This window comes from Schistocerca americana, chromosome 8 (assembly GCF_021461395.2).
Source record: "Schistocerca americana isolate TAMUIC-IGC-003095 chromosome 8, iqSchAmer2.1, whole genome shotgun sequence".
In the NCBI taxonomy this organism is placed as follows: Eukaryota; Metazoa; Arthropoda; class Insecta; order Orthoptera; family Acrididae; genus Schistocerca; species Schistocerca americana.
This window is the reverse complement of record NC_060126.1, coordinates 387,349,477-387,361,772: the sequence shown is the minus strand read 5'-3', so window position 1 is coordinate 387,361,772 and position 12,296 is coordinate 387,349,477. Positions and strand designations below refer to the sequence as shown.

Here is a 12,296-nt window from a genome sequence, read left to right as displayed (position 1 = left end):
TTAGTTTGAGTGGGTCTTTAGCTGAGCCCAGCAGCTCTTTCGTCTTCGGCGGTGGTCGGAAGACGGTGTTTATGCTTGCTTTTCTTAATAGCCTCCCGATTTTGGCTGATGTGGGCCCCAAATATGGAAGAAAGGCGAGTCTCTTGTTAACTTCCTCTTCCTGAAATTTGTCAGCCTGTCTCCTCTTGAAAGCCCTGCCAATCTGTGTTTCACTGTACCCGTTTTTCCGAAATACCTCTCTTAGGTGGCGTAACTCGTCTGAGAGGCTTTCTTTGTCACAAATGACGTGCGCCCTATGTACCAAGGTGGTCAGTACTGACTGGCGTTGCGCCGGATGGTGGCAGCTGGTTGCATGGAGGTACAGGTCTGTGTGTGTCTTAAAAGGGACCGGCATCCGCAGTCTCGGCACTTCGCCAGAAGATGATGAGTATGTCACTCGTCAAAACGTCGCAGTTTGAAGACACCGCCACCCGGCCGGAAGCCCGAGAACTCTTCGCCAGCTGTATACGCCGGGAAAGCATACATGCACACTCTGTATATATGTGCAAACTGAAGCGATAAATGAAAATTTGTATCAAGATCGGGATTCGAGCCCAGGACTGTTGCTCACGAGGCGAATGAGCTATCCACTAAGCCATCCTGGCACAGCAGCTTTGCACAACTGCACATTCTACCCTATCACGCCTCCCTCTTCAACCCAAATTCCCATTTACGGCTCGGACCGCTTGATAATCTCCCCAGAAGCGAACAGCATTGCGTAGGCTCTCGAACTGTATTGGAACAGCATCTCGGCATCGAACAAAACGAGGAATCCTGCCAGAAACCCAGAACAAGTGCTTTAATCAAATGAAACTACGTGGTTTAAGAGAACTTTTCAAGTTTAAAACATCTGTAATCTATAAATGCAGAGAGAAGCTGCGAATGTTTGAGACTTAACAAGGTCTCTGCAACAATACAAAAGGGTTATTCTGAAAGTAAATGACCGCCGGTCGACGACTGGCGTTGGTGCTCATCTGCTTCAGTTCGGCGGTAGATACGATTCAGTACGGTTGATTATTGCTCAACTGTGTGACTTGAAAATGTGTGAGTAAACTGACGATCCCGCCAAATGTAAGGTGCGAAGTGTTATTCGCTTTTTAAACGCGGAGATATTTCGACCCATCGCAATATATATTTCGGAACTTTAATAGTGGAAGAAGATCGCTCGGGCCAGCCCTCAGTGATGACGCACACAGTGCAAGGATTGAAACCAAAATCCAAGAACATAGGCGTGCACGCCTGACGTCTGCTGCCAGATTCTTCAACGCCATTAGAAGAAGCGTGAATGGTATTCAGTGGAGTCATCTTCGTTCACGATAATGCACGTCCTCTTGCAGCGGGAGTGACACGAGGTTTGCTTCAGCCGTTTTAGTGGGAAATGTTTCTACATCCTCCAGTCAGTCCAGACATAGCCCCAAGAGTTTACCACTTATTCCCCAAACTGAAAGATTTTTTTAAGTGGACAACGCTACGGAAGTGATGATGAACTTAAAAAAGGCGTTAATAAGCGGGTCAACAACTTGGCGAAAATGTAGTATGCAGAAGGCATAGCAAAGCTATTAAAACAAGTACGACAAGTGCCTAAATTTGAATGATGACTATAAAAAGTTGTTTGGGAATCATACTATATGTATAATATAGTTTGTTGTCCGCCCCCGGTAGCTGAGTGGTCAACGCTACAGGATGTCAATCCTGAGGGCCCGGGTTCGATTCCCTGCTGCGACGGAGATTTTCTCCGCTCAGGGACTGGGTTCTGTGTTGTCCTAATCATCATCATTTCATCCCCATCGTCGCGCAAGTCGCCCAAGTGGCGTCAAATCGAAAGACTTACACCCGGCGAACGGTCTATCCAACGGGAGGCCCTAGTCACACGATATTTTTATATAGTTTGTTTAATTATATCAAATAAAAATTTCTCTGGGAAAAAACGTTCTTTATTTTCCGAATGATGATGATGATGTTTGGTTTGTGGGGCGCTCAACAGCGTGGTCATCAGCGCCTGTACAAGTCCCAATTTTTACTCGGTCCAATTTTTGTACACAGTCCAATCTGACTACTATCACGAATGGTGATGAAGAAATGATGAGGACAACACAAACACCCAGTCCCCGGGCAGAGAAAATCCCCGACCCAGCTGGGAATCGAACTCGGGACCCCTTGATACAGAGGCAGCAACGCTACCCACTAGACATTCCGAGTGACCCTCGCAGTTTCATTTGATCAAAACGCCTATGCCTGGGTTCCAGGCAGGATCTCCCGTTTCGTTCGATGCTGAGGTGCTTGTTCAGTTAAGTTGGAGGGCCTTTGCAATGCTGTACAAGTTTAGGAGGAATACCAAGTGGGCTAAGGTGTTAATGGGAATTAGGGTTGAGGAGGGAGGGCTAGGGCAGTCCATGCAATTGTGCAAAGCCACTGTGCCAGTGTGTTCGAAACCCAGGCATAGCACAAACTTACTTTCGTCGCTTCAGGCAGCATACATGCGTCAAATATGTTTCACTTTTGAAAAGGTCTCCGGAATACTATAGTTTCACTCGACAGTTTGGGTCTTGACCCCATCTGGGAAAGTTTCTTCAGACGGCCACAACACACAGCTCATAAACTTCCACCTTGTTTTTTTATCCCCAGTTGATGTATGAGCTCGAGTTGTTCGCCGTACAGGATAGGAAACAATATAACACACTTCTTCAAGAATCAGTAAAATTAACGTGCCAACCTTGTGACGCAGGTGAATAAGAACGCAGTGGGCTGTTGGAACTCGAAGCTGCATCCGAAGACCTACACGCCGGAGACGCAGGGCATGGTGGGCCAGGACAACGTGACCATGGTGTTCCCCAACGACATGAAGGTGGACGGCAACGGCACCCTGTGGGTGCTGACCGACCGCATGCCGCTCTTCCTGTACTCGGAGCTGGACCCGGTCGAGGTGAACTTCCGCGTGCTGTCGGCGCCGGTGGAGGCGGCCGTGGCGGGCACCGCCTGCTCCGCCGCCGCCCCGCCCCCGCCGTCTGCCGCCCCCGCGCCCGCCCCCGCACTCTGGGCGCCGCTGGCGGCCGTCGCGACGCTGCTCGCAACCTCGGCCGCCGCTGCCGCGTGAGCGCCGGCGCCGGCGTCGCGGTGCCCCGGCAGCCGCTGAGGTCGAAACCGCAGTGGCAGCTTCCTTCGTCCGCTCAAAAGAACATTTTTCTAATCGCGAAGCACAGACTGTCTTTCCAAAACCCGAATCATATGTCAGCACGGAAACTCTTCCCCAGTGTTTTAAGTGATTGCATCCCGCCTGAAAATGTCAGTTTTACTTTACTTCTGCTATTGTACAGTTTCGGCTTTGGAGCATTTTTAAGTATCCTGATAAAAAGAACCGATAAGAGTGTAGGGTCTCAAAAATTATTTAAAATTTAAACACAATGACAAACAAGATCATAAAATATGCCACGATTAATAAAAACTTATTGGACATTTGAAGAATGGAAACGGATAACTTTCCAAGTGTCAAACCTCACATTTGTCAGAACGAAAAGTCCATGTGTCTAAGTCAATGTGTCTCTGTTTGTACATAACAGGTTTGTATCAAAAAATTGAGAAGGTATTCTGATAACACAGTATTATGCTGCTCGCCGCATCACCGCAGAAGAGACAAATTAGAAAATAAATACTTTATTAACATCGTTCTATGTTTCATACCAGGGAACTGACTTGTTCTCAGGGCTAATAAGAAAGTCTTTACATATTGATTCTTACAAAGAAGGAAATAATCACCAACCAATGTTAATAATGGCATTTCTTTACACAAATGGCGCCGTAACAGGTTTCTAACTGACACGTTCATCTTGAGACAGCTGTTCGCGTTTACATTAGATTTGTTGTTGATTAGTTAGTTACATGTTCCATAGATCATTTGAGCGATTCTTTTATCGAAATGATGTGGAACGAGTCAGTTTACAAGATATGTATTCAAGTAAACATCATTAGTGTTACCTTTAATAAACACATTACTATTTTTAGTCCCACTTACAGGAAATACACTTAATTTCTTTTTCACTGGATACGAGTTTTTATGTAGAAATTCGTCACTGGAATGGGAGGAGTGTCCAGAAGAAATGATTTTAAATTAGTTTTACAATTTGCTTTCCTCAACACCTGTCTGAGGTCTGACAGCTTCAATAATGGGTAACAAAGGTTATTCTTTCCTCTAGTGGTGTAAGTATGGACGTCACTGTTCTTGTCAAATTGTGATAGATTATTTATGACGAGTTTCATTAGCGAATATATGTATTGCGGCGGCGCATTTAAAATGCCCAGCACCTTGAAGAGGTACCTACATGACGTCTGTGGGAGAACGCCGCTCGCTTTTGTGCAATTCATACTTGCTTTCTTAGTGATGAGTTATCCCAGAAAATTATTCCGTAAGACATTACTGAGTGGAAATATGCAAAATACGTCAGAAGCTTCGTAAGCTTGTTTCCAAGACTAGCAGTTACAGGAAGAGCAAAGGTAGCTATACTTAGTTGTTTGATATACTCAGTAATATGGTTCTTCCATTTTAAGTTTCCAGCACTATGTACATCGAAAAATTTGGAGCATTCTACCCTACTTACTGACTCCTGCTCATGTGCTACATCAATTATTGGCATGACTCTATTTGTTGTACAGAACTGGATATAGTGTGTGTGTGTGTGTGTGTGTGTGTGTGTGTGTGTGTGTGTGTGTGTGTTTCTTTTTTCAAAATTTAGGGAGGGTCTATTTTCAAAGAACCGTTTAATAATTCTTTGGAAAATATCATTTACCAACTCTTCTGCTGCTTTCGCTCTTATGGGATTTGTTATAACATTAGTATCATCTGCAAAAAGTACATATTTAACGAATAGGAGTGGCCCCAAAAGTGAATCCTGTGGGATGCCCTTTGTGATTTTTCCCAGTCACTAAAATTTTCTACCTTTGCGACAATGTCTGAGTTATTCAGCACTAGCTTTTGCATTCTTTTCAAATATGATTCAAAGAAGCTGTGCGTTAAGACCACCAGTTCCATAAAACTTGAGTTTTTCTAAGAGCAACATGATTTGCACCATCAAACGCCTTGGAAAGATTACAAAAATTACCAAGTGATGATGTATTTTATTTAAGAGTTGTACTCTTTGATGAGTGAATGCATAAACAGCATTCTTAATCAAGCAACCCTTTTGGTACCCAAACTGTGACACACTAAGTACATTGTTTCCACACCAGTAAAGAAACTGGGAGGTCATTGTTTAAGTCTGTCTTGTCATTTTTCTTATGAAGTGGTTTAACAACTGCATATTTTAACCTTTCTGGAAAAATTCCTTGTGCCAGTGATACATTGCATATGTTGCTATGGAAATTACTTACTAGTCGTTAGGAAACACGGGTCAAGAACTAATGTAAACCACAATCAAAATAATATAAATGTGAAGATCCGTTTGTAAATGAACCCGTCGATTCGAAACCGGTAGCGGTGCTATTTGTGTAAATAAATAGTACAATTAACGGTAGCTTGTTTTTGTTTTCTTCTTTGCAAAAATCAACTTGTATTTTCTACGTAGCGACCGTCTAAAAAATGTCGGTATTCGACAAAGCAGCAGGAAAAAGTTTTTGTTCCAAGTATTATTAATACTGAGGCACCACACTTCATTAGTGATAATACAAATGCAGAAATACAGCATTAAGTTTGTAACAAGTCGAGCTGTAGTCAACAAAAACCACTTCTCATATCTTTTCAAGTTTGGAACTCCAGAGGGAAGGACAAATTGGCATAAAGATCGTGTACTTTCTACTGACGCATGTCTGAGAGACTTCCTCGATGTTTCAGCATGGGGATCAAGTCTAGGAAAATGCAACAGAGTACCGGGAACACAACAGAACTGAAAACACGTTTTTGAAAAAATTGACAGTTTGAACGCTTTCCATTGCCACTCTTCATTTGTAGACAATACATTTATCAAAAATCAGCGATGGCACATCGCGCCATACTAGGTTCTCTTTTATCATTCCTCCGCCAGTCGGGGTGAGGGAGGGGTGGCAGGGGTAAATTACCGCTCTCCAGTGACAGCAGTAAATAAAATTTACCAACTGTTTCTAAAAAGACGTAAAACAATGAAATACGAGCATGTTTTAGAATTAATACGTACATATTTTAGAATTATTAAAAAAGACCTTTGTACGTTCAAGACTTCAAGTAAAATGCCTTTTTTTTAACCTTTTGAGTCCAAATAATTTGAAAACAACTGCAAATTAAAAATTTTTTACAAAATTAATCTTTATTGGCATAGTAAGCAACGAATACAGGAAGAAACTGAAGAACTGTTTTAAACAGATGGTTTCGCTTTGGCGCCACTAGAACATACAGTTTTCAACAACCCATAATTTCATGCAGTAAATCTGAAAGCAAATTTCCAGTTTTCCTAGACACAATCCTATATCTCAAAGTGTCCATAAATCTATAATGCCTAAAACAAATTATAGTTCTAAATAAAGTGCAAAAATGGGACTAAATTTAATAAATATTGTACCAAAACTACATACTGCCACAGTGGCTCCATTTGGAAACCACATATAAAAGCTATATTACAGAAGCAAATATACAATAAAATACACTACTGGCCATTAAAGCTGCTGCACCACGAAGATGACGTGCTACAGACGCGAAATTTAATCGACAGGAAGATGCTGTGATATGCAAATGATTAGCCTTTCAGAGCATTCACACAAGGTTCGCGCCGGTGGCGACACCTACAACGTGCTGACATGAGGAAAGTTTCCAACCGATTTCTCATACACAAACAGCAATCGCCGGCGTTGCCTGGTGAAACGTTGTTATGATGCCTCGTGTAAGGAGGAGAAATGCGTACCATAACGTTTCCGACTTTGATAAAGGTCGGATTGTAGCCTATCGCAATTGCGGTTTATCGTATCGCGTTGGTCTAGATCCAATGATTGCTAGCAGAATATGGAATCGGTAGGTTCAGGATGGTAATACGGAACGACGTGCTGGATCCCAATGGCGTCATATCACTAGCAGTCGAGATGACAGGCATCTTATCCGCATGGCTGTAACGGATCGAGCAGTCACGTCTCGATCCCTGAGTCAACAGATGGACACGTTTGCGAGACAACAACCATCTGCACGAAGAGTTCGACGACGTTTGCAGCAGCATAGACTATCAGCTCGGAAACCATGGCTGCGGTTACCCTTGACGCTGCATTACAGACAGGAGCGCCTGCGATGGTGTACCCAACGACGAACCTGGATGCACGAATGGCAAAACGTCATTTTTCGGATGAATCGAGGCTCTGTTTACAGCATCATAATCGTCGCACCCGTGTTTGGTTACATCGCGGCGAACGCACATTGGAAGCGTGTGTTCGTCATCGCCATACTAGCTTATCACCCAGCGTGATGGTATGGGGTACCATTGGTTACACGTCTCGGTCACCTCTTGTTCGCATTGACGGCACTTTGAACAGTGGACATTGCATTTCAGATGTGTTACGACCCGTGGTTCTACCCTTCATTCGATCCCTGCGAAACCCTACAATTCAGCAGGATAATGCACGACTGCATATTTCAGGTCCTGTGCGGGCCTTTCTGGATACAGAAAATGTTCGACTGCTGCCCTGGCCAGCACATTCTCCAGATCTCTCACCAATTGAAAAGTCTGGTCAATGGTGGCCGAGCAACTGGGTCGTCACAATACGCCAGTCACTACTCTTGATGAACTGAGGTATCGTGTAGAAGCTGTATGGGCAGCTGTACCTGTACACGCCATTCAAGCTGTGTTTGACTCAATGCCCAGGCGTATCAAGGCCGTTCTTACGGCCAGAGGTGGTTGTTCTGGGTACTGATTTATCAGGATCTATGCACCCAAATTGCGTGAAAATGTAATCACATGCCAGTTCAAGTGTAATACATTTGTCCAATGAATACCCGTTTATCATCTGCATTTCTTCTTGGTGTAGCAATTTTAATGGCCAGTAGTGTAACTTTAGATATACTTACTTTCACTGTCAATGGTCTCAAAACGGTCACTATTAGAAAAAAAGGAAAGAAAACCGCATGTCAGAATCTTCTACAGTCATGCAGCACAATCTCCGTGTCAACTTTTTCTTTGAGTCTGTAGGTGACTACTACAGTGCACAACATTCATAGAAGTATACGTCAGCAAACCACTGGATGTCGCTGTCTTGGAGCAGCATCAATGAGTTCATGTTAAAGGCATGCATACTTCAAAAAAATAATAAATTGGTGGATTCAGGAAGAATTCACAGGTACTGAAAGGTTTAAAGACAGTTTTACTTGACAACAATCTTTATAAAAATTAAGTATTTCACGTAACAGGAGGTACAGGGGAACAGGTGAAGAGAATTGTTGGAAGAAGAGTGTTTTGTAAAGGATATGAAATGGAAGGGCTCGAGAGGACCATGAACCAAGTGTTTGGAAAGGGAGGAAATTTGAAAGAGGAGGATGAGATAAAGTAGTGCTCTGACATGGAGGGGGGAGGCTTTCATGCTCTTGTAGGAGGAGCGATAGCATGTGGAGAGTATGTGCGTGTAAGGTAGGTAGCATGCTAGTCTCTTTTTTTACTGTTATTTCAGTCTGTGTCCCAAGGGGGGGGGGGGGGGGGGGAAAGAGGACTGGCATTAGAACAGTACTCCCTCCTTCAGCTGAAAGAGTTTAAACAGTTCAAACATTGAATTTACACATTTTTAAAGGATAAACTACATCAAATGGATAAAAAGTTCTCGGTTTACTTACCATGTCAAGTTGTCAGGGGCTAAGTCTGACTGTCGTGAAAAATTTTTTGTAGTAGGTTGTGGTACAGCGTCAGTAGAGTAGAATGGTCTAACTATCTTGGTGGCAGAGTAATGTTTTTGTATCTTACAACGGCAGCATCACGATGACATAATGTTACTGCACGTTGAAGTCGTGGCGGTGGGACCTTACGTATTTGGCGCCCTCCAATGGTGTAAACTCAGGATGACACAACTATAGAGACAGTTAGAGTGGTGGTAGCGCCAAGGATTGCACACAATTAGTGGCCACACTAAAACACACAGTATTAGTGGCCACATTGGGTCTCTCATTAGCCATGGCCTGAATCCGAGTCCTCGAGGACGGTACAAGGAACAGAATGGTGGGGCCAGTGCCCGGGCGTCATGATGATAATGTGTTGCAATCCACTGACGATGTTGTGCAGGGTATCCATTCTCTCGATGGACGTCTTTAGAAGGACTATGTTGGTCTCCTCGTGTAGAGTAACAACCCTCATGGGTCGAGGGGCGTGCGTGTTCCACCAAAGCACCTTGTTCTGTAGGCGCTGGAGGCTCTGCATCCAGGAGGCACTAGTCGTGGCCCACACAGAAGAACAATAGGCGAGAGGAGGGTGGGCAACCACGTGGTACAGCCAGAGCTTGGTGTTTAATGTCATTTTCCTGCTGTTGAAGTGAGTAAAATGCTTTATCAGATTTTGAGTGACGTATTGTGCTTACCGATGGAAGAGTAGATTGTTGTCCATCTGGACATCTAGATATTTTGTATCTGGGGACCATGCGACCTAGACACCTACAATAGTAATGTTGTGATTGAGGATAGGGAGCCGTTTGGTGAAGTAGACCACCACAGTTTTGGCGGCATTGACAGCAATCTTGTTTGAATGACACCATGTGACTGCTGCACTCACCCCTCTCTGGTGATTAACAATGAACTGGTCAGTGTTTGGGCTGGTCATAAAGAGCATCATATTGTAGGTGTATTGCATCACACAGCAGTCAGAGAAGACTGGCAAATCATTAACATGAATGTTAAGGAGGAAGAGAGACAAAACAGAGCCTTGAGGGGTACCCATCAAAATGTGATGTATGCTCGAGCACTTTCCTTCCTGAAAAACCAAGAAGGTTCTATCGTGGAGGAAATCATGTATGATCTTCATATAGATGTCTGGGATGGTCGTCTGTGTCAGCATTTTCTACATGAGATTGTCATGCCAAATCCTGTCATAAGCATTTTGCAGGTCCTGGGAAACCACTGGTGTCTACATGGTGGAGTTAAGGCTCTTACTGAAATGTTCTGTGATCCTAAGAACTTGTAGTTTGGCCAACAGGTGGGAAGTGAAACTGAGCTGTTCCGGATAGATAATCCCAGCTGCCACCAGAGGCTGGGAAAGGTGGCTCAGGATCAAAGAGTCTAGGACCTTCACCATACTATTTAGAGAGGTAATGGGCCCTTATTGGTAGGGACCTTAGGATCCTTGAGGGCTTTAGGATGGCCATCAGTTTTGTCTACTTCCACTATGTGGGGAGGCCAGTTGTGAGACAGCAGTTCAGAATGTTAGTGAATAAGACCAGTGGCTTGCGTGGGAGCTGATGGAGGTGGTCGTTTAATTTTTTTTTTTTTTTTTTGTCATCAGTCTACTGACTGGTTTGGTGCGGCCCACCACGAATTCCTCTCCTGTGCTAACCTCTTCATCTCAGAGTAGCACTTGCAACCTACGTCCTCAATTATTTGCTTGATGTATTCCAATCTCTGTCTTCCTCTACAGTTTTTGCCCTCTACAGCTCCCTCTAGTACCATGGAAGTCATTCCCTCTTGTCTTAGCAGATGTCCTATCATCCTGTCCCTTCTCCTTATCAGTGTTTTCCACATATTCCTTTCCTCTCCGATTCTGGGTAGAACCTCCTCATTCCTTACCTTATCAGTCCACCTAATTTTCAACATTCGTCTATAGCACCACATCTCAAATGCTTCGATTCTCTTCTGTTCTGGTTTTCCCACAGTCCATGTTTCACTACCATACAATGCTATACTCCAGACGTACATCCTCAGAAGTTTAATATGCCATCCAAACCAGGAGCTAGCTGCCCATGCTTCTGCCAGAGGATCCTTTGAACTTCTGCCGGGGCCATAATGTGAGGGACAGTAAGAGGTGGTTATTGCCTAAAAGCAGTAACAGCCGCCAGAATCTCGTGTCCATCCTAGAGTTCATCAGCCATAAGATCCTGAAAAAGCAGTTGATTCTGGGTCTCGAATGCATCGCCAGAGTTTCCATTACATGGAGGACATCATAAGTGAAGCCATCCAACATGCAGAGGGGGTTGTTGGGCCTTACTGTGCAGCATCTCAGGGCTCAGTCAGCAGCCCAATCTGACTTACGTTGAAGGAGAAAGGCAGACATCTTGTCCACCTCCCATGTCCCATTTTCCAATCAGCGAGGTGGTGGTAGAATTAACTTTGGAGCTGCCTCATGCAACGCTTATCCTCAACGTCACAAAACTGATTCCATCACCTGCAGTAGTAGTTCTTCTGAGTTTTTAGTTTGTGTAGTATGGGAGGGGGGGGGGGGCAAGTCATCCAGTGGGGTTAAAGCCCTAGGTACAATGAAAGTAGAGACCCTCATTGCCTTCTGGATTTTCATGGTTAGATAATCAACAGCACTAACCAGATTGACAGGTATTGTCAGGTCGCGGTTTTGCTGGGTTGTGTTGTTGAGGAACCTGGCAAATTTGTTCCAATCCTTGATGGTCAACGCAGAATGAATGTGTAAACACAGAGCTACATCAGTATGGCACAGGAGCACTGGGCCACGGTCAGATGACAGTTCATGGAGTGTTTTCAACGAAAACTGCACTGCAACATTCTTGGAAATGTGGGGATGTCGGAGCCACAGACCAACAGTGCCAGAGTATCTTCCAGTTTGATAAGCAGCCTGCCCTTGGGATTAGCAATTCAAGCTGGTTGCTTGGTATCAAGTTTGGCCCCAATGATGAGTCTGCCAAATAAAGCCAACTTGCAGAGGTCTGCTACAATAAATGGCAGGTTAGGGCTCAACTGCACTACAGCAAATGTGATAGCTCTAAGGATGTTAGAGACAGTGCCTGCCACAGCCTCTACATGTTCCAGTGATTGGAGAGTCTCATGCTTGTGGATAAGTGTCTTGTGTGAGAACACTGCCATGCCCCCACCTTGGCAATGGAGTCAGTCTTTGTGATAGCAACACAAGTTGCGCAGCTGAAAATTGACCGCTGGTTTGAGATGGGTTTATGAGACAAGTAAAATGTCCACATGGTGGCCATAGAGGAAGGTGTTCGGTTCAGTTTTCATCTGTTTAATAGCATTAGCATTAAAAATACAGACAACTAGATACTGAGGGAGTTGCTGATCATGTGGTGGGCGATTTTCCATTATAGCAAAATCTGACTGAGCCCTTCAACCAGGACAATGATCTTAGTGAGCCCATCCTCCAACTGATGGA

General features: G+C 44.3%; 1 protein-coding gene across 1 annotated transcript in view; it reads left to right on the top strand.

Moving 5' to 3' along the window:
- Window positions 1–6,246, top strand: part of LOC124545049 (protein yellow-like) — a 53,265-nt gene extending 47,019 nt beyond the window's left edge. Inside the window, exon 5 of the mRNA XM_047123837.1 lies at window positions 2,765–6,246. Within this exon, the coding sequence (XP_046979793.1) occupies window positions 2,765–3,133 (369 nt within the window). The 3' untranslated portion in view covers window positions 3,134–6,246. The remainder of the gene's footprint in view (window positions 1–2,764) is intronic.
- The last annotated feature ends 6,050 nt before the right edge of the window (window positions 6,247–12,296 follow it).